The sequence below is a fragment of the Primulina huaijiensis genome, chromosome 1 (genome assembly GCF_012295235.1).
Source record: "Primulina huaijiensis isolate GDHJ02 chromosome 1, ASM1229523v2, whole genome shotgun sequence".
Classification (NCBI taxonomy): domain Eukaryota; kingdom Viridiplantae; phylum Streptophyta; class Magnoliopsida; order Lamiales; family Gesneriaceae; genus Primulina; species Primulina huaijiensis.
This window is the reverse complement of record NC_133306.1, coordinates 24,716,140-24,737,653: the sequence shown is the minus strand read 5'-3', so window position 1 is coordinate 24,737,653 and position 21,514 is coordinate 24,716,140. Positions and strand designations below refer to the sequence as shown.

Here is a 21,514-nt window from a genome sequence, read left to right as displayed (position 1 = left end):
ATATATATATATATATATTTTTACAAATATTCATTCATTAGGGATTTTGGATAATAATTTGACAAAAACTTCGGTGAGACGTTTCACGGATCGTATTTTATGAGACGGATATCTTATTTTGGTCATCCATGAAAAAATATTAATTTTTATACTAAGAATATTACTTTTTATTGTGAATATCAGTATGGTTGACCCGTCTCACAGATAAAGATTCGTGAGAGCGTCTCAAAAGAGACTTACTCTAATAACTTTAGGATGACTATTTGTTATTTTATATTAATTTATTAAGACGCGAGACTACTTATATTAAATCAATCAATCAATCAAATGAGTGTAGCTAATCTATTAGCAAGTTCGAAAATTGTTAAAATAGTTATAAATATTCATCATGATAGAGATAGAAAAAAGAAAAAAGAAAAAAGAAAGGAAATTAAGGTGCATTTGGCTTGAATTCGATAAAAAAAAAAAAATTTATTTAAAAATTACATTTATTCACCATTCATTTTCGAGTTTTTAGCTATTTATTTAAAATTTTCAAGGTGCCGGGTTCTTCAATCCCGGTTTCTTACATTTTTGGGATATTTTGATAAATGTTTTATTATATATATTATTAATTTAATTTAATTTAATTTAAAAATCCGAATCCACAGCAAACAAGAATCCCCCAAGCCCTATTAGATGGCTCAGAACGGCGGCGGAAGAAAGAAGAGGGAGAAGCCCAACATATTGATTACGGGAACACCGGGGACAGGGAAAACTACGACGTCTGCGGCTCTGGCGGAGGGGATCAAGTTCAGACACATCAACATCGGGGATTTGGTCAAGGAGAAGAACCTACACGATGGCTGGGACGATCAGTTCGACTGCTATATCATCAACGAGGACCTCGTAAGATTTTCGTTTTTGATGCTTTTGTTGTCTCTGTAAAGTTTAATTTTTTTTGCTGATTTTGTTGTATTCTTAGCCAGTGATGTTCAAATTTAGAGCAAATATTCTGAGTTGAAGAGTGAATTTATGACTTCTACGAGCTTTTTCGATTTTTATATTAGAAATCAGATCCCTGAAATTACAGAGAATTTATGAAGTCGTGATGGGCTTCTGGGGAAGCATGTAAAAAAGCCTTTCTTGGCAGTGAAACCAATCTTGATTAAGGCACTAGATAGTTGATGTCCAATGTACAAAAATTTATAGCAAACGGATTGAATTTGTAACTGGATGATGCTTGCTGCAATTTTTCGATTGAAGGTCTTAAAATTTCTGATACAGACATCGCAAAAGAGGGCATTTCATGGTTTTAAGTTTAACTTTTATGTGCACATTATATCATTCTTCTTGTTAACAGGTATGCGATGAGCTTGAGGATTTGATGGAAGAAGGTGGAAACATTGTAGATCACCACGGCTGTGACTTCTTTCCCGAGCGTTGGTTCGATCGAGTAGTGGTGCTTCAAACTGAAAACTCTGTTTTGTATGATCGGCTGACTAAAAGGTGTGCAACGCTTCTCTTGCTGTTTGTTGAATTTGTCTCATTATTATTTCTATGTTCTTAATCTTGCTTGAACTACTCTGGCAGGGGATATACAGGTCAAAAGCTCTCAAACAATATTGAATGCGAGATCTTTCAAATATTGTTAGAGGAGGCCAAAGAGAGTTATTCTGAAGGTATTGTGGTGGCACTTAGAAGCGACTCTGTTGATGATATTGATAGGAACTTGTCAACTTTAACCGATTGGGTTCGATCATGGAGCTCCTCATCCTGATATTCCAAAACAGGTTGATTGCATATTTAATACTACTGTTTGGTGCCATTCGAAGTTTGTTTTCTCGTGCTGTTGTGTTACTGTATTCTTGAACATTTTGGAGTTGAAATTTACGACTATATCATGTTTTTTTAAGCACGAATATAGTGTTAGATTAGATAAAACATTGTTCTCTTAGCATTTGGAAGGATCTCTTTCTGTCGACGGTTGCTTGTTAAGAGGGTTATACTGAAATGTGTTAAAGTCCACATAGCATGAAAAATTAATGATTGTGCCTAATTTCCCGTAATGTCCCGGTCGTTGTGCCTAATTTCCACACATTTGATTCCACTCACGGTGTAATGCATGCGTCTACAAGCCATGTTCATCTGCACAATAGCACTGAAATTACAGAAAATTCAAGGGAAGAACATGGATTTTGAGTTTTAAAACCGTAAACTATTTCTTGTCCTTGTGCATCAACCGACTATCAAATTGGACACAGCCAACTACTTTCATGTAATGCCCCGAACACCCCTTCAATTTTCCCGCAATAAAACAAGTTCGAAAATAAATGAAATATATTTTATCCGATACTCGGAGATTTGGTTTTGAATCTGGTCTCACGTAAAAACATTTCACACATTTTGAATACCTAAAAAATGATGATCGTGTTACTTCAAGATTAAGAACTGCAACTTAAAAACCAGATTTGAACAAGATGAGGCAAGGAAAGGTTAATTTTGGTCTGGGAAAAATTCACATGGCCTGAAAATGTTTCACAGAAATCAGCGTTAAAAAATATGAGAAAATTGACAGAAGGCAAAAATCCATTATAGTTTTTCAGAAAGAGATTAGTCTCTCCACAGTCAAACACATCCTGATTGTCCAACTGAAGCTGCAGTTAAAGCACTCTCAAATACCGTAATCTTATCTTTCACAATATTGAAAACATAAAAAGAAATAGAATAAGGCAAAGAACATATGGCCTTCCCTTTATTTTTGAATAAATTGAAGTTGAACTTGAAAAGTTCACCAGGAGAATAGTTCCCTGAAATGTCGTGCCAGAAATTAATAACCCCAATAATCATTTCGAATTTCGTCATCAAATTTCTTTTTGAGCTCGGGATGCTTCTCGAAGTATTCATCGGCTGTCATGGTGCTAAGCTTCTTCTGTTACACCAAACACAAAGGTTTGAGAAATCCCCATATAATTGTGATTTTTATGTGTGAGAAGAAAACATATTATCCAAAAATTCCAAAAACACATGTTCATCACCTTCAACTCCTGGACCTCTGCAATTTCTTTTTCCAGCCTTTCAGATTCTTTCAGCGACTTCTGCTCAGCATCTTTCAGTTCTACTAACTGCAGCCCAAGAGAACATCATCATAAGATTCTTCCATGCACACCCACACAGATCAGCAGAACAATAAATTATTTTCCCAGTTTCAAAATCACGGATTTGAAAATAAGCCAAAACTGTTGCATTATATAAATCTTTTCTGTTCACAAGGAAATAATGGTAGAGAATGAATACAAATTTCCAAAATCAACGAGAACAGAAGGATAAGATTTGTGATTATTCTCACCAGAGCATCAAATTTAGGTTTGTACTGAGGAGTGACATTGTCTACGTACTGTGGAATTTTGATTTCTGCAGAAGGAAAACAAAAATCAGATATTTTAAACATTGAACAAAGAATAACAAAAATTAGTTCATTTAAATTGCAGGGGAACTTTTATGAACAGCTCCGAAGGCTTATAAAGAATTGCATCTTCATGATTAATGTCAGAAATTTCTCAGGGTTGCTAATACTTGAGAAAATCAAATTTCAGCAGAGACAAGAATCTGTAAACCCCCAACAACTTATTATCATGATAGTACTAAATCAACGAACTATGTATGTGTTCCTGAATACTTAAAGATCATCGTAGATGCAATCGAAAATTTTAGCATCATCTTTGAACTAAGTTACGGTCAAGGATGGTGGAGAGAGCAAAAGGAAATTATTGGTCATTAGGGGAATGAACAAGTGAGAAAGAGAAAAACTGAAAGCAGCATTCCACAAATGCGAGAGTAGTAATTCCACTATGGTCATTGAATAAAAAACCTTTCCTTCCTCTTCAGTCTTCCATTTAGAAGGGATATGCTTATGGCCTTGTATTCTGCACGGAAACGTTTCTGGTATTGACGTACAGATCAATTTCAAGCAAAACACAAGCATCGATTTATAGAACAGCTCATTTAGGAAAGTTATCTTTTCTATTCATCGATGAAAGAATGTAAACATGAGGAAGATGTTTCAAAACCTGAGGCTCTTCTTATTTCCTGGAAACACAAACCAATTCAAAATATCGTCGAATTCCACAGAACTAGCTAGTACTGCTTTTTAGATTTCTGGCCACACCCCAAAGAAGGGTTGGCAACATTGCTTACAGCAGATGCTAGCAAAAACTAAAAATAATTGGCCAAAAAAACCACAAGACCAGTAACGATATGAAATGAAAACCAAAAGCAACAGGAACCACATACCATCATAAGCTTGCTTATACATATCAACCAAGCGTGAGCCGATGCCTTTCCTGTAGTACTCCCAGTCTATGGGTTCTGGTTCCTACATATTTAAGAAAACAATAAAAAATAAGGTGTGATTTCACAAAGCATGTACCCTACATGCCTTCAAAAGGAAAAAGGCCACAAATAATTTGACTGGCAGGGGAAACCGGTAAAAAGGTAGTCAAAAGATGTGCTGAATTGCAGAGGACTAGTATGGTTGGTCGGACAATACAGTGGGTAAAAGGGCATTGATTTCTTTGTCTGAAAATGATTCCAAAGCAAGGTCTTCCATCCAAATGATGATACTCAAACAAAATTGGGTCTTACATCGGAGTTGATACTAACACGTTGAACTGACTAGACAAAATTGCTAGCATAGAATGGCTTATGAGAAACTGGATAAATAGCTATCTGGCTTTTCCTTGCAAGAGAACAAAGACAATTCTAATCACGCTTCTCTTAACAAATACAGCTTTACCAGCAGCCTCATATTCCAGTTCAAAATTGATGTAAACTCAAACATATCTCAAGATATAGGTTGTCCAGTACTGAGGAGCCAAATGCCAATGCCCCATCCCATCATAAACCCCTGACCAACAGTATACTACTATTTGACTTCAGAAGCAGAATAAAATTAGAAGAATCGACAAAATTTCATCGGCCTCACAACATTCATATCATTCAAAGCTAATAGCTAAAAATCGACTAAAAATTAAGATGCAAACACAGTTATAGATAAGCATCTTCTTTCATTTCATTTTCACGATCCACCAAAAGGGTATCGCCTAATTTAAATTAATTTACCTATCAGACAATACGCAATAGGACAACGTGAACCCAGTAATCCTAACCCACTTAAATCAATCTACGGATAGAAGGAAGGAATCGAGAATAAAATAATCGACCTGGCTGAACTTTGTCTGGAGCTGGCTGTTGACCTCGTCGAAGGCGCGTCGGAGAGTTGCGAACTCCTTGCGAGCTTCGTCGGAGACCATAAGCTTGGCCATGCCTTCCCAATCAATGTTCTTGCCTGCTTTGAATGCGACGTCAGCTATCTTCTTCCCCGCCCCACTCATTTCCCTCTCGATTTAGGGTCAGTGAGTTGCAATTTGGGAATTTGTTGATGATTCCTGAGGAGATCGACCAATTCACAAACAATTCAGTGTGAAGCGTTGTATTCTTGATGATCCAGGTCGTTCTGTGTTTTTTTTTAAAATAAAAATTCGAATTAAATTATATTTTATTGGTTTTATAAAATTTTAAATCAAACCAAATCTTAATGACTAAACCAACTCAAACTATAAATTTCGGTTTAATAATTTGTTACTTTTTTTACGGTGAGAAATTTTTTGTAAGAAACTTGCGGTATATTAAAATTAAAAACATTAAATTTTTTATTTATTATTAATTAAAACAATTAAATTCCACGCACACACAAATACACACATGTATATTAGTAAAAGATACACATGCATTGCATGTTTTATTATTATTTTTAATTTATTCAAATAATATTAAACATTTATTACGAAATTATTTTCAATTTAAAAGAGTTGTTGGATTTAAAAATAAAGTTTTGTTTAGATTTTTTTCTATTAAAATATGAAATGATTTGAGAATTTTTTAGTAAGATAAAAAAATAATTATGAAATTAAATATTTTGATTTTTTTTATGTAAAATATGAAATCATCTGAGAAAGTTTTTAGCAAGCTTATCTAAACATTTTCTACACTCCAAACTCATGACTTCACGTTCCAGTGCAACTCCTTGATCTTGATGGCAAATTAATTTATTCAACATCATTATCTCATGAATCTCCTCCCAGGCATGTGTACGAACGGCCCTGAACAATCGAGAATGACGGGTGCCGAAGTAAGCATGAAGCTTCAAATCGATACTAGCTAAGAGCAAAAGGGTGGTTTTATTCGCGGAGGCCGCAAAAGATTGAGTGGACTTCCTCTTCCACGTTCTTTCTCTACCCGTAGGCACCGTCATTCGTCTTCTTCGAGGCCAAGACATGGTGGGTTGTATGCGCAGTCTGTACAAAAGCTTCAAGGATCTGGACGAGAGTTACATGCAACCAGGGCAGAGCGAAAACGCCCTTTTAGAACCAGTACTCCTGTCCGCAAACCACGCAGCTGGTTCACTTCCTTTGCTGCTAAGCACCAACGATAAGCCAACTGAAAAGTTGTTCTATTATTGCAATTACTGTATTTCTTATCCCCGGTTGCTGCCGATGAACATGAGCTGAGGTCATCTCCGACACAAAATCTTTCATTTTTCATTTATTTATCTTTTAAAATAGAGATCAATAATATCTATTTTCAAAAATCTTCTCTAACTCATATCCGCTAAATGTTACCAAATTTTCCATTTTTCCATTTTTTACATTCCCAATCATTATATATATAATTAAATAAACATAATATATTGTTAACCATAACCTAATTCGATAAGTGTTTATAATGATAAAAAAACACTTGAAATAAATTTAAATTATATAAAAAAAGCATTGAAATTAATTTATGGGATTAAAAATAAAAAAATGAAATAGACTAAAACATAAATTAAAATATAAAGGACCATTATACAAGTTTGGAGGATGACAATTTCGTACATTCTCCGAACCCCTACTCCGTTACTACATTAACACTCCATAAAAAATTATGGTATCGATCTCCAAAATGTAGATAAGATATGAAGATGGATTGGAGCAAAATCTATCATCTATTTTGGAGAAATCCTCCATAATAGAGGGCGGTCAGAGATATCCTAACACAGTTTCTTCTATAATTGGTACTAGGTCGATTCAGTTCGGTTTAGGATTGATTTAAGCCAATGTAGCTTTACGAACCGGGATAAAGAAAGGGAAAAAAAGGATAGTGAATATCCTCACATATTATAGGGCAATTATATATGCTAATGTTTAATTGCAATATCTCTCTAGAGATTCAATTCTTGGCAATGGATAGGAATTAATTTCACGCCTCTTGGTAATCCTTAGACTAGCTAGTTACTTGCCTTGTATTACTTTCTTTTGTTAAAAAATGTTTTGTGTTCAAATCATTTTTGTTACCTATTGCACAAATAGATAGGTTGGTGCAATTTTAACGTCATCTTTATAAAATTATCATGTGATCTAAAAAGTAAACAAACACATTTTAGTTAATGTTACCGTTAAATTTTTTGTAAGTATGTCTCGTATGAGACGAGACGATCCCAATGCTTTTTTCCATCTCAATCCATACATATATTTTTAGACATAATGTAACAATTTTTCATGGGTCAGGTTGATCTGAAGATCCGTCTCAAAAAATTTATTCGTGAGATGGTTTTATTGGAGTTTTTGTCAAATTAAATATACTACAATTAATTACTTGAAACATGAAAATAAAAAATAATGAGGAGGTCTCTTGTGAGGTGGTCTTACGAATCTTTATATGTGAGACGGGTCAACCCTACCGATATTCACAATAAAAAATAATACTCTTAGCATAAAAAGTAATACTTTTTCATGGAGGACCCAAATAAGAGATCTGTCTCACAAAATACGTCGACCTGTGAGACCGTCTCACACAAGTTTTTGTCAAAAATAATTGCATGCTTAGACTTTATAGGATATTTTTTTATAAATAGTATAGATTATGTAATCTGATTTCACTATAATAATGAAATTCCGAGAAAACCTATCAAAATGAATCATGGCCAAAATAGTTGAATTCTATACTTCAACAATTCCTTTTTTACATTACATATCATAAATTAAAATTCATATATATAATAAATAAACACCCTATATAAGAATTTCCCTACAAAATATGGGACGAAAATATACTATTTAATAAGGGAAGAAATTTTCTCCAACATTCGTTGCCAGTAATTTCGAAAAAATAACCAACCTAGATATACTTGTAAAAATCGATGCATGAGATATACTAAATTTTACAATTTTGGAAATTGCATGATTAGATTTTTTTAAAGAAAATATTACCTCAATCTTCTCTTTCTCACACAAAAAGTTCTATAAAACTGGCATTTGCATGGCTGATCAGAACTCGCACTCATAAACAAAGGAACTCTAATGGCTTCAACACTTCTTTACCATTATTATTATGTCACATTTATGTCTGTTTTCTTAATCTCTTCAACCTTTTCTTTAGCAAGAACCTTTAATGATACAAGTTTTTTCAATCCGAAATCTCCAAAACGAGAGGCGGAAAGGCTCATCAGATCATTCAACTTGTTCCCAAAGCATGGCATGAACATTCATGTTGGGGAAGTTTCCGAGTACAAATTTTTCAATAACGAATCGAGAATCGTCGAAAAGAAGATTAAGTTTCCTTTTGTTGTGGAAAAAGGGGAGTCTATCTCTGACTTGGGTCATCATGCTGGCTATTATAGGATAAAGCATTCCAAAGATGCAAGGTATATATTGTTGCTTGACACTTTTATAACATGGAAATTTAGATGGTTTCCACTCAGTTTCGGAGCCGAAATTATGACTTGGGGAGCGAAAAATCTAGAAAAAATTTAGGAGAGAAATTATATGTCTAGTAAGAGTGAATAGATACGATATAGATTTTAAAAGAACGTACATATTTTTTTTACTTGATTTTTTGATACAATATTGGCAGGATGTTCTACTTTTTATTTGAATCAAGAAAGAGCAGCAAAGATCCTGTAGTCATGTGGCTAACAGGAGGACCGGGGTGCGCTAGTGAACTAGCTTTATTTTATGAAAATGGCCCCTTTCACATAACAAACAACCTCACCTTAACATGGAACAAGTTTGGATGGGATAAGGTATCAAATATTATATACGTCGACCAACCAACGGGGACCGGTTTTAGCCACAGCTCCACTGATGCTGACCTTAGACACAATGAGGAGGGTCTTAGCAATGATCTATATGACTTCTTGCAGGTCTTTTTCTATACTGAGATCCGCCGTTTCACGAAAACGAGAGATTGTTCTTAGTTCTTAATATCTAAAGAGTCTTGTACGTAATGTCTACTGTCAGGAGTTTTTCAAGGGGCATCCTCAGTTTGCAGGGAATGATTTTTACATAACTGGAGAATCTTATGCCGGGCACTATATTCCTGCGTTGGCTTCTCGGATTAATCAAGGGAACAAAAATAAAGAAGGCATCCATATTAACCTAAAGGTTTTGATGCTCATCTTACTGTATTTCTGTACGTTGTTGCCTTTGAATATCATCTAAAATCTGACTTTCGTTTTTACGGATCTGAATTCTTGTTTCGCAGGGAATGGCCATAGGAAATGGATTAACTAACCCAGCAATCCAATATCAAATGTACACTGATTTTGCTTTAAAAATGAAACTACTCACCCAAGATCAGTACGATGGGATGAAACCAGCAGTTTCACAATGCGCAAAGGAAGCTAAACTTTGTGGTAGTACCTTAAATTGCAGCTAGCTTCCATGTGTTTTCTCTGTCAGTGACAATAAAATAGATCTGCTTCTTTCGCTGTTCTTCTTTAGGCCCGGATGGCGGAATTAATTGTTTGAAAGCTCTTGGAGATTGCAACGAGCTCTTCAACAACATAGTGGCAATTAACGAGGGAATAAACGTAATACCTGTTATTCTTTTACATACATGTGCTTATCATGTCTCTAGCTAGAGAACAAGATACATTGTTTAAACACAAGAAGCATTTTACCTCGTGCCGCATGTGCAGTACTATGATATAAGAAAGAAGTGCGAGGGCTACCTGTGCTACGACTTCTCTAACGTGGAGCGGTTTCTGAATCTGGAACCCGTCAGAATCGCTCTTGGTGTGGGTGACGTAGAGTTCGTCTCATGCAGCTCCGATGTGTATGATGCTTTGTACCAAGACATAATGAGAAATCTCGAAGTAGGAATACCTGCGCTTCTGGAGGATGGGATCAAGTTACTTGTATATGTTGGAGAATATGATCTGATATGCAACTGGCTTGGTAAGAAAGACTCTTGCATCTGGCTTCTGAACTTACACATGGAAATGGAACGTTTTAAAATGCACTCTTGTGATTTGGACAGGGAACTCGAAATGGCTTGACGCCATGCGATGGTCGGGACAGAAGAAATACTTAGCAGCATCCACGGTTCCATTTTCAGTAGACGGTGCAGAGGCCGGATTGCAGAAAGGATACGGACCACTTACTTTTCTGAGAGTGCATAATGCTGGTCATATGGTTCCGATGGATCAACCTAAACATTCTTTGGAAATGCTAAGAAGGTGGATGCAAGGCAAAAGCCCCCTGAGTCAGGCAGGTTCTTTGTGATTTGCCCCCCATTCACTGGGATAAACAAAATGAACCGCATCCCATTTTGATAAATTGCACCCCCACAGATAACCTGCTGATGTATTTGTATAACTAAACTATATGAATAAAGCATAACTGATTATCTGCATTGTGTCATTGCTAGAAAAAGCGAGATAAGCCAATTAAATGAGCCAGGAAAAGGCAGTCCAATATGATAATTCAGATGGGAAAACAGAATATGGCCTCAGCATCAAAATTTAAGCATCCAAATTTGTGAAAAACAAGAATAAACCAAATACTAAACCAGTATTCCGATTGTCGATAATCTTCAGATACAGTAAGATTTTGGCAAATCAAAATAGAAAATATCCAGTATATTATGCTCCCTCGATGATTTCCCAATCAATCCTTGTATAGGAAATAAAGTAGACGAACTTTCAGCTGACAAATTAGTCATTTGAGATGTATTCTCCTCTAGGCATCATCATTCAGCAACACGAAGTGATCAATAACACGAGCAAAAATAACGTTTTCTTTTCGTTTTCGTGACGAGAAACTTTTCTAAGAACCTCGTTATGAAATTCATGTTCCAAACAATTTCATCATGAGTTCAATGGCAAGCTCTAAATTTCCCCAGCAAGTTATAACATAAAAATATTGTTGCTCTGTCTCGTAGTGTAGTGGCACGGCCAACATCCATGACCTATGTTTTGCCGTATGGACTGATCATGTGGTAAAACATGGGACTTCGAATGCAGCAGGTGGGGTAATACAAACAATATCAAATTTTAACGTTTGATCTAAATAAAATTGTTATCCTGTGATCTAAATTTTAGGAAAAGTGAACAAATATAATTTTAATGAAGTTAAGATAAACTCGAAAATGTTGATTTTTTCCCATCATTCTTCCATAAACTTGTCCCACGGTGTTTCTAGAAATTAAAAATGCTCTGATAATCTACTTGAAACTTGAATTATCTTTGTATAAAAAATTATACAGCGTATGAGGTGTAATCCAACACTTTGACTTCAGCCAGTTGTGATAGATATTACAATTACTCACTCGGTCCACTATATAATAGTCATGTTTTCTTTTTCATCCCACAAATATACAGTGCAGTAATTAAACTATTCTTTTACCAGTCTACCTTATTCATCAAATACACTAGCGAACAAAGCACACGTGATGCGTGTGTAAAATAATTACGATTACATAAATAAATTGTGAATATGATCATTAATAGAACGAGTTGATTCATAAATTTTTTTATATTTTTAATTATTATTTGGATGTCAATAATACAATATATTGATTATGTAATTGTTAGAGATAACACATGAATTTTTTAATTTTTATAGTGAATTAAATATTGTAGTTATGAGTAAATTATATGAAAAATATTAATTTGTATAAAATATTTTCGTAAAAACTAATTGATGTCACAAAGTCAGACCACTAAAAACTTCAACCTTTATATATAGTATAGATTAGTTATTTTAAACAAATTTTTATATTATATTAAAACACTTCTTAAATAAGGGTAAAATTATATTTTTCTTTGTAAAACTTGTTTTTCCAATGACTTTTTAAATATGTGTAAAAACATAAATAAATCTAAATATATGGGAGGGAGGGAGTATAATAGTATTTCGTGACGGGGGAGGGATTTGATGTTAGATTATTAAAACATTATTATTTTGAACTTTTTTTTATGTATTATAAATAAATTATAACATATAAGATCTTTCTTACAAAATAATTAATGTCTCTCTTTGTATCTAACAGATAATTCAAGTATGACAAAATAGAAAACTTACGTTGTAAAAATTAATATATGACATACAAAATCTTAAAAGTTTGAATTATTAAGGAAATTACATAATAAAGATTTTTAAAGAAAGTTTATCTTAATTCTTCTCTCTCGTACAGAAAAATGCTATAGAGCTGGCCTTTGCATCGCATATCAGAAAACATAAAAAATATCACTAATGGCTTCCACACTTTTTTGCTATTATTTTGTTGCATTTGTCTTCGTTTTACTGATTTCCGCAACCTTTTCATCGGCAAGTACCTTCGATGATGGTAGTTCCTACAATTCGAAACCTTCGAAAAAGGAGGCAGAAAGGAATGAATTGTTTCTTCACACTTTTACAGCATGAAAAATGGGTTTCCACTCAGCCTCGGAGCCGAGATTATGACTTGGAAAGCGAAGAAACTAAATACATATGAAACATTTGACTTTAGGCTACCTGTGCCGCAGGTTATGGTTGCCAATGAATTATAACAAGTTCAAAGGTAGGGAGGAACTTTAATTTCTTGAAAATTACACTAAATATTTGAAGATTATTTTGTCTGATAGGTTGTTGGACACCAGTATGGATAGTGGCAAACCCATTGAAGCCAACTTAGCATCGTACTTGAATGAAACATTTTCAAAATATTTGTATGTACTGTTTTTTCTAAGATACATATTTTGCATATCAATAACACAATTACGGCGTCCTGCCCGCTACTTCTAATCCTATCCATTACATTCCTGGATCAATTCCCTGATTACTAAGCCAAACCCCCATAATGAACAAAAAACCTTTGACTTAATTTCTCGATACAATATTGGCAGGATGTTCTACTTATTTTTTGAATCAAGTAGCAGCAGCAAGGATCCTGTAGTTATATGGCTAACTGGAGAACCAGGGTGCGGTAGCGAACTAGCTTTATTTTATAAAAATGGCCCCTTTCACATAACAAGCAACCTCTCCATGACATGGAATGATTTTGGGTGATATAAGGTAACTATTAAACGTCTTCTAAAGCTACCTTTTCACTTCTATAGAAACATAAAAGATTCCCCCCATATCCTTCCACGAAATGTAGGTATCAAATCTTATATATGTCGACCAACCAACCAGGACCAGTTTTAACTACATTTATGATAATTCTGACTCTAGACACAACGAGGAGGGTGTTGCCAATGATCTATATGACTTCTTGCAGGTCTTTTTCTATTCCAAGATTCATCATTTCAAGAAAAATTAAGAGTAATTATTCATAAATCTATATATCTAAAGAGTCTTATTTTGCGTACTGTTAGGAGTTTTTCAAGGGGCATCCTCAGTTTGCAGGGAATAATTTCTACATAACCAGAGAATCTTATGCAGCGCACTATATTCTTGCATTGGCTTCTCGAATTACTCAGGGAAAAAAAACAAAGAAGACATTCATATTAAGCTTAAGGTTTTTACGTACGTCTTACCATATTGTTATTCGTTGTTGCCATCAAATATCATCTAATCTGAATATTGTTTTATGGAATCAAACTCTTATTTCACAGGGAATGGCCATAGGAAATGGATTAACTCACTGCGAAATCCAATACCAAACATACACTGATTATGCTTTAAACATGAAACTACTTACGCAAGATGAGCACGAGAAGTTGAAAGCAGCAGTTTCGCAATGCCTACAGGAAGCTGTGGTAGTGCCTTACATTGCAGTCTTCAATGTGTTTCTGGTATTGGTTATTCTTTAGGCCCAGACGGTGGAATTAAATGTGAGGAAGCATATGGAGATTGCAATAACCTCTTCAGCGACATCGTGGCAATTAATATGGGTACAAGTGTAAGATATATTGTTCTTTTGCATGTCCTTATCGTGTATCATGGAGAATAAGAAACATTATTTAACTAGAAGAAGCATTTTACCTCGTGTCGTGTATGCAGATCTAGGATACATGAAAGAAGTGTGAGGGTCACACGTGCTACGACTTCTCCAACAGGGAGCGTTTTCTGACTCTGAAATTCGTCAAAACCGCTATTGGTGTTAGTGACATAGAGTTCGTGTCATGCAGCTCCAAGGTGTACAAGGCTATGCTCCAAGACTGGATGAGAAATCTTGAAGTAGGAATACCTATACACTTCTTGAGGATGAGATCAAGTTACTTGTATATGTTGGGGAATAACCTCTCCTCAGGAGGATAGATGGGGCGATTCGGGTGAGATCCAGTGTAGATCCAACTTTCGATTCACTCGTGGGATCCGGGCAGTCCGGGGTGATCTGATATGCAATTGGCTTGGTAAGATTCTTGCATCTAACTTCTGGACTTTGTTGGATTATTACATGGAATTGGTACGTTTCAAGTGAATCCTTGTGATTTGGACAGGGAATTCGAAATGGCTTGATGCCATGACCTGGTCGGGACAGAAGAAATACTTAGGAGCTTCCATGATTCCATTTCAGTAGATGGTGTAGAGGCTGGAATGCAGAAAGGATGCGGACCCCTTACTTTTTTGAAAGTGCATGATGCCTGTCATTTGGTTCCGATGGATCAACCTAAAAATTCTTTAGAAATGCTAACAAGGTGGATCGCAAGGCAAATGCCCCTTCATTCAGGCAGGCCTCTTGTGATTTGCCCCCATTAATCGAGACAGATAAAAAGAATAGCATCCATCCTATTTTGACACGCGGCATCCCAACAGATAAACTGCTCATGAGTCATGAATTTGTATAAATACTTTATACATGGATAAAAACTTTAACAAAAATACAGTACCACATCTGTAACATCTATTATACATACATATGAGCTTAATGTTTATACAACCTTGAGTTGATAGAGAATCAACACTACAATCAAATCCACAGATGAACGCCGTCTCCTCTCTAGAAAAATTTACAAGAATGTAATCTCTTCGTCTCCAGGCTTAATCTCTACCTGCTAGTTTTCCTTCATACTTGCAGAAACAATTGCAACCTTTTCCACATCATCTACCATAAAGTGTCCAAGACTCGAGCAGCAAACATTATCAGAGAGCTTAACTTGTTTCCTGAAATCAATATGAACATATTATCATGACAATGTAGTCACTGAAAGAACAGTTGTTCCTTATGTACACTCTACACTTCCATTCATTTTCATCATCTTCTATTGATACAAAAATGTTCAAAGTAATCTACGGAAAAAATCCAAAAGAAAAAAATCCAGCTTCCATTTCTTTAATAGCAAAATTCACTGCAAAAATTTAAAAGGCAAGCAGAGGTGATCAGTTGTTACTAGATCCTGCTACAGGCTTCGTCTAACAGAACAAAGTTTATACTCGGAGGGAATGGTGATGCTACAAGAATAAATTCCATCAGTTGTGCCATGAAAACAAAAATAAAGTATCAAATATACCAATAAAGGTTAAATTGACAATAGGATTACCAGTTTTTTGTTGAATTGTATAGGCTAGCAGTGAGCCATGTATAATACTATGATTAGAGTAAGAGGATCATCCAAAATGTTACCCAACTGAATACATTTTTACAATTCAATGCTACAAAACTTGTCAATAAACACGTCTTACAAGGTACAATTCCATCATCGAAAATGTTACCCAACTGAATACATTTTTACAATTCAATGCTATAAAACTTGTCAATAAACACGTCTTACAAGGTACAATTCCCTCAAAGTCTCAATAGCTGGTTGAAAACCAGTCCTTAAGGGCACAACTGATACCACTCGCTGATGCTGGGCATTTCCATTGTTCGGGTTAGATAATGTTACAGTTAGCATCTCTCCCTCCAAAACCCGGCCGGCTGTCATTGCTGAGAAAAGCAAGATGAGTCAATATTATGAGTCGGAAAACTGAAAAGGAGGTACAATATGTTCATTCAGATGGAAAAACAGAATACTTATGTCTCAAACATGAAATGCAAGCGTCCAAAAACAAACATATTCGTGAAACCGAGAATGAATAATCAAATACTTCACTAGTATTTTGGTTGTCAATCAACATATACAGTAAGATTTCAGTGAATCCAAATAAAAACTATACAATATATTATAGTTCCTCGACATCTCCGAATCAATTGTGGTGTAGTAAACAAACTTGACAAACTCTGACATCTAATAGATTGCTCGTTTGAGATGGACCCTTCTCCGAGCATTATACCCCAGCATAAAAGTAATCAATAACAGCAGACTTTGTGTTTTATTTTGGTTTTCATGGTGAGAAACTTTTCTAAGAACCTCTTTTTGCTGTTATAAATTTTAAGTTTCAGACCATTTCAGTGAATTCGACACAACCTTTAAATTTTCCAACCAAATTAAAATATAAAACCATTACTTGCCTGTCTTCAATTGTCGTCGTACCATGTGAAACTGAGGTATGATATACCAACAATTTACAGTAAAAAATTAAACTTTTCCAGTTTAATTCGCACGTCTGTAACTTTCACAAGCTGTGTGTTACACCTTTCCTATATCTCACATAACTCATAGAACAATTAACTAGCATACAAAAAAAAAAAAAGAATTGAGAATTCAATAATGATATTTAAACAAGAATTGGCATTGAATTCACAAATGTACCAGCATAAGGATGAGTCTTGGCAAAGTCAAAGAATTCGTCTGCTGAGCAACCAAACAACACTCTTGCAGCCCTGTCAAACATTACCACCACAAAAACCCTCGTATTCGTAGCAATAGACATCTGCAAACATTTTCGAAAAAGTCAAAACAAAAATCCAAAACTCTTCCCAAAAATCGTGTCTCAGTATATAATTTCAAGAACCCTTAAAATCCTATAAAAGACGCAAGTTTGTAGGCAACATTAAGGACTTTCGCATTCCCAGTTCATTCCAAATACTAACAAGAACACGGAAGAGGCGTTTGGATCCAGATGAACGTGGATTGAAACTGTTGCTAAAATTGCAGTATCTGCAGGCAGCGGAGCTATCAGGAAGAGTTTTTTCACACGCCGAGCACACTCGGTAACACAAATCGGTGTGGTCAATCGCCACCACAGTACACAGTATCGCTGTTGGCCCATCATTTTTCACCATCGGCCTTTTCCTCGTTGGATGGGTAGTGGGTTCATCAGAATTCATCGATTGATTCGACATTTCTTGCCAAGAATACATACCAGAGCTGAAGAGGAAGCTTGCAATTAACTGACTGAAAGCGGTTCTAAAAAGCGTGGGCGGATCTCCAGCGCAGAGTTAGTTTTTTAAGCGTGAACGAGATTAGCACATATTTAAATGTGAAAAACTTTTTTTATCTTTAATGTAATTGTAATTATCTTAAACCAATAAATAAATAAAATAATACATAAATATGATAAATTCAAGTGTGATGCATTAATTCTCATATTTATAAAAGCATAAAAATCTCAAAATTACAATCTTTATTTGTTTTTGCAACTAGACCACGTTAAAAATGTTAAATATTTGTCAAATCATTATCAGACACGCTTAATCATAATTAAAATTAAAAAATAAACATCTAAATTATAAACCTAATTTATTATTTTAAAATAAAAAGGCATACTTTCAAAATAAAAAATTAAAAAATAAATATATGTGATTAATTGTGCATAATACGTTTAATTAAACGTTTTAATTATGCTTAATTCGGTCAAACTGCAATTTGACCGCTTTTTTTCGCTTTCTCCGAAGCGAAGCGTTTTTGCCGAGCTTCAAGCTTAAGCGCGCTTAAACGAGGCTTAAGCGGACTTTTTAGAACACTGGTAAAATAATTCACCCAATAATAAAATTATTAACTCGTAATTAAGTTTATCATAATCGCATGATTTCACTTATTTTTTTAAAAAAAATAAAGGTTTTTTTTTAATGAAGTTTTGCTAAAATAATTTACTAAAACTCAAATTAATGTATTAATCAAAATTTTATTATATTATTAAATTTTTTTTAAAGTTTTGACTAAATTGATCATAATCTAGTAAAATTCAGTTTTCTTCTTAATTCTAAATTTAGTTAAAATCTATTTATTTGTACCAGAAGATTTCAAATCCATCAACTTGAAATGACTAATTTGATAAATATATTTGAAAGTGAAGAATAAAAATATATTCGACTAACATACAAGATTTTAAATATTTCATTCTAATTTTAAACTAAATATATATAATGGATTTGAGACACGAAGTCATCAAATCATTATAATATCGGCCAATTCTATCCTACATCAGGTGAGTTACACCCCATTAATTTTTTTCTTACACATGTCTTTTTTTATTTTTTTTCTTTTTTTTTTTAATTATTATTGCATTTGACACTACTTTAACCATAATCACACAAAATCATTAAACTAATTTCGTTTCATGTATATGACATATGTCATATTATTATTATTATTATTATTATTATTCTCAAATTTTATAACTTAATATTTTATATTTAAAAATTACATGAATTTTTTATTTCATAGTAAAATTTTTACGTTTGAGATTTAAAATTTTCATTTTTATTATTGTTATTTTTGTTGTAGAATCATATAAAATGTCAAAAATAAATATTTTAAAATTTAATTATTATAAAAAATTTATATAAAAATATATATTCACCCATTTATAAATGCTAATAAAATTACTCTAGTTATTGTAAATGCTATAGAGTATAAGAGATACAATTACTTAAATCTCAAAACTACATAGCTTGTTTATATATTTATTCAATTTCTATTTTAGACATTAAAGCTTATACTTAAATCAAAAAAAAGTTCTCTCTTACTTCTTCCACTCTAATACTATAAAAATTTTATGCATGACCAGAAAATAAATCATGTTTCTTAAATAAAATATAAAGTATGTGTATCAAAATCAAATAAAAATACGATATCATAAATGAAATACCAAGGACATGATATATCTCTCAACAAATAATTGAAATCGCAAAAAATTTTCATCCCGAATCAACAAAAGACATGTTCTAACATAGAGTCCAAAATCTCCAAACTTTTTAATTTATGTTAATTAGTGATATATTTTAAGAAAAAATGATATAGTGGCAAAAATAATTATTAGTGACGAGAATAAAAGATGAGAATTAACTAATAACCAAAATAAATTGATAATAAAATAAAAAAATTATGACACACATATATTATTTAATAATAGGGAGTAAATCTGCGGGAGTAGGATAGAATTGTCCCATTATATCAAACACAAACTCATAGAATTTGGTTGAGACGAAGAATATCTAAAAGTGCCAAAGCAAGTATGACGGGTCAGTTAAAAAAGTAGGAGTGAGATAGAAAGTATTTAAAAAATAAGGACTCTGACTTTTTTTTTTAAGAAAAAAGGAGTTGACTTTTGATTATTACATTAACTACGATTAAATTTTTTAACTTAATTAATTCTCTCTTTTTTTTTCTTCTCAGTCGACACACATCTTACCTCAATTAAAATTTACGATTCTCCAAATCGAGATATTGAGTAACACAACAATCAACAATGGTCGACCCTCAAATGGTCGACCATTGTTTGGTTGACAATTTGGTCGACCAACAATATGGTCGACCAAATTGCTTTGGTCTACCATGAATTGGTCGACCATGAATTCATGGTAGACCAAAGCACAATTCATGGTAGACCATGGTAGACCAAAGCACTTTGGTCGACCATATTGTTGGTCGACCAAATTGCTTTGGTCTTTGACCAAAGCTGGTCGACCAAAAATTGTTGGTCGACCAGTTTTGGTCTTTGTTTGGTTGACCAAACAATTGTTGGTCGACCAAATTGCTGTGGTCTGGTCGATCATCGGTCGACCAAACAATAGTCGATTCATGTTTGGGTCGACCAAAACGTGGTCGAAATTTTCTTCTTAAAATAAATGTATATATGTAATCAAATTTAATGATGTATTTATACTTAAAACACAAGGACATTTAAGTAAATTGAGTTATGGATCTTTTTTTTTAAATATTTCACAATGCACTCCCTTCTCCCCAAATTTCCCCAAGTATGACCAATGATGGATGGTTCTCGTCTTCATAAATCTAGTGGCTTGGTGCTCTCAAGAACCTTACATTGAATGCTCAAACCATTCCAACTATTACATAGAATCCCCAATACAACAATTTATCATAAGTTATAGTACTTTAGAAAAAAAGATACCCTCTAATATAATCTTATTCAAAATTCGTTATACAAATCATAAACAATCTTTTAAAAATCAGCTTGAAAACTCTAAATTTTAATATGAATTTTAGATAATTAACATATTAGTTGATTCGACTCCAATGATATTAATATTATTTAAAATGTTCGGAAATATGGATACATATGATGATAATCAATTATATGCTATACTTGAAATAATTCTAATATATCTCGAACATCATTGGATGATGTGAGCGAGTCTATGATCAAAAAAATTAAAATTTAACCACATTCCAAAAATAGTAATTAAGCAAACTCAAGAGTTTGACTATAGTTAATATAATGCGTAGAACAATATGATAAAATACATGTTACCCATTCATAACCGTTGGATGAACATTTTGGATACACGGCAAAGTCAAATAAATTGGATTTTGACACGTGTCAATTATTCAGATCAATTATGTCAGCTGTGAGGGGGGAGTGCAACCACGAAAAAATAATAACATTGGTCAGTACAGTGATCTATGTGGCATCTTATGATTGGTTGATTTAGTTAAATCCCATGTGATTGGGCGTTGTGCTTCACGTGGACTTGTCGTGTACTCCAGATGGGACCATCCACACGTACTTCAGTTTATGGCCACTTGTACATTCTCTATCTATCAAGAAACTGTGGAGATGAGCTAGTAGATATGATTCATGTGAGACGATCTCGTAAATTTTTATCATTGAGATGTGTCAACTCTACCGATATTCACAATAAAAAATAATATCCTTAGCATAAAAAATAATATTTTTTCATGGATGACCCAAATAAGAGATCCGTCTCACAAAATACGATCTGTAAGACCGTTTCACACAAGTTTTTACCTATTTATGTGGTTAGTATTTTTTTCCTTTCAGTATATAATATATGTGTTGAGTAGTCAATCGTAACTATTTATCTATACGTCATAATTGAATGAGCGATCATAATTTATCAACTCAGCATATAATATAAGACATTACTCATATATGTAGTATGAACAAAACTCTAAAGATGGTTGGATCAATGTCCTTTAAAA

At 33.7% G+C, this 21,514-nt stretch overlaps 5 protein-coding genes across 5 annotated transcripts; 3 read left to right on the top strand and 2 right to left on the bottom strand.

Annotated features, from left to right (window-relative positions):
• The first annotated feature begins 632 nt into the window (after positions 1-632).
• Positions 633-1,894, top strand: LOC140987694 (adenylate kinase isoenzyme 6 homolog). The gene is made up of 3 exons (XM_073456328.1): positions 633-888; positions 1,343-1,488; positions 1,573-1,894. The coding sequence occupies exons 1-3, from the start codon at positions 679-681 to the stop codon at positions 1,757-1,759; spliced, it is 543 nt and encodes a 180-aa protein (XP_073312429.1). The 5' UTR covers positions 633-678; the 3' UTR covers positions 1,760-1,894.
• Positions 1,895-2,550: 656 nt separating this feature from the next.
• On the bottom strand, positions 2,551-5,488 carry LOC140987702 (ATP synthase subunit d, mitochondrial-like). The gene is made up of 5 exons (XM_073456338.1): positions 5,202-5,488; positions 4,273-4,354; positions 3,329-3,393; positions 3,018-3,104; positions 2,551-2,911 (listed from the first exon to the last, which is right to left on the bottom strand). Exons 1-5 carry the CDS (start codon positions 5,370-5,372, stop codon positions 2,810-2,812), a joined length of 507 nt encoding a protein of 168 aa, XP_073312439.1. The 5' UTR covers positions 5,373-5,488; the 3' UTR covers positions 2,551-2,809.
• Positions 5,489-8,339: 2,851 nt separating this feature from the next.
• LOC140987688 (serine carboxypeptidase-like) lies at positions 8,340-10,713 on the top strand. The gene is made up of 7 exons (XM_073456315.1): positions 8,340-8,722; positions 8,932-9,220; positions 9,318-9,461; positions 9,562-9,712; positions 9,801-9,889; positions 9,998-10,256; positions 10,339-10,713. The coding sequence occupies exons 1-7, from the start codon at positions 8,379-8,381 to the stop codon at positions 10,581-10,583; spliced, it is 1,521 nt and encodes a 506-aa protein (XP_073312416.1). The 5' UTR covers positions 8,340-8,378; the 3' UTR covers positions 10,584-10,713.
• Positions 10,714-13,900: 3,187 nt separating this feature from the next.
• On the top strand, positions 13,901-14,543 carry LOC140972799 (serine carboxypeptidase-like 48). Its single transcript, XM_073435230.1, has 3 exons — positions 13,901-14,041; positions 14,096-14,184; positions 14,342-14,543. Exons 1-3 carry the CDS (start codon positions 13,901-13,903, stop codon positions 14,541-14,543), a joined length of 432 nt encoding a protein of 143 aa, XP_073291331.1.
• A 492-nt stretch (positions 14,544-15,035) lies between these two features.
• Positions 15,036-17,523, bottom strand: LOC140987681 (uncharacterized). Its single transcript, XM_073456308.1, has 4 exons — positions 17,200-17,523; positions 16,919-17,039; positions 15,998-16,152; positions 15,036-15,389 (listed from the first exon to the last, which is right to left on the bottom strand). Exons 1-4 carry the CDS (start codon positions 17,467-17,469, stop codon positions 15,378-15,380), a joined length of 558 nt encoding a protein of 185 aa, XP_073312409.1. The 5' UTR covers positions 17,470-17,523; the 3' UTR covers positions 15,036-15,377.
• Between the last annotated feature and the right edge of the window lie 3,991 nt (positions 17,524-21,514).

Bases quoted from the DNA above. Each gene is read 5' to 3' on its own strand.
- LOC140987681 (XM_073456308.1), bottom strand. From the start codon at position 17,469: ATGTATTCTTGGCAAGAAATGTCGAATCAATCGATGAATTCTGATGAA. The intron at 17,040-17,199 runs GTTAGTATTTGG...AAATGTTTGCAG, and splicing joins AACGCCTCTTCCGTGTTCTT to ATGTCTATTGCTACGAATAC. The intron at 16,153-16,918 runs GTACATTTGTGA...TGCTTTTCTCAG, and splicing joins CAAGACTCATCCTTATGCTG to CAATGACAGCCGGCCGGGTT.
- LOC140987694 (XM_073456328.1), top strand. From the start codon at position 679: ATGGCTCAGAACGGCGGCGGAAGAAAGAAGAGGGAGAAGCCCAACATA. The intron at 889-1,342 runs GTAAGATTTTCG...TCTTGTTAACAG, and splicing joins ATATCATCAACGAGGACCTC to GTATGCGATGAGCTTGAGGA. The intron at 1,489-1,572 runs GTGTGCAACGCT...CTACTCTGGCAG, and splicing joins TATGATCGGCTGACTAAAAG to GGGATATACAGGTCAAAAGC.
- LOC140972799 (XM_073435230.1), top strand. From the start codon at position 13,901: ATGGCCATAGGAAATGGATTAACTCACTGCGAAATCCAATACCAAACA. The intron at 14,042-14,095 runs GTAGTGCCTTAC...GTTATTCTTTAG, and splicing joins AATGCCTACAGGAAGCTGTG to GCCCAGACGGTGGAATTAAA. The intron at 14,185-14,341 runs GTAAGATATATT...CTTCTCCAACAG, and splicing joins CAATTAATATGGGTACAAGT to GGAGCGTTTTCTGACTCTGA.
- LOC140987688 (XM_073456315.1), top strand. From the start codon at position 8,379: ATGGCTTCAACACTTCTTTACCATTATTATTATGTCACATTTATGTCT. The intron at 8,723-8,931 runs GTATATATTGTT...CAATATTGGCAG, and splicing joins AAGCATTCCAAAGATGCAAG to GATGTTCTACTTTTTATTTG. The intron at 9,221-9,317 runs GTCTTTTTCTAT...GTCTACTGTCAG, and splicing joins ATCTATATGACTTCTTGCAG to GAGTTTTTCAAGGGGCATCC.
- LOC140987702 (XM_073456338.1), bottom strand. From the start codon at position 5,372: ATGAGTGGGGCGGGGAAGAAGATAGCTGACGTCGCATTCAAAGCAGGC. The intron at 4,355-5,201 runs GTCGATTATTTT...TTAAATATGTAG, and splicing joins TCCAGACAAAGTTCAGCCAG to GAACCAGAACCCATAGACTG. The intron at 3,394-4,272 runs GTATGTGGTTCC...TTCCTTCTGCAG, and splicing joins GTATAAGCAAGCTTATGATG to AAATCAAAATTCCACAGTAC.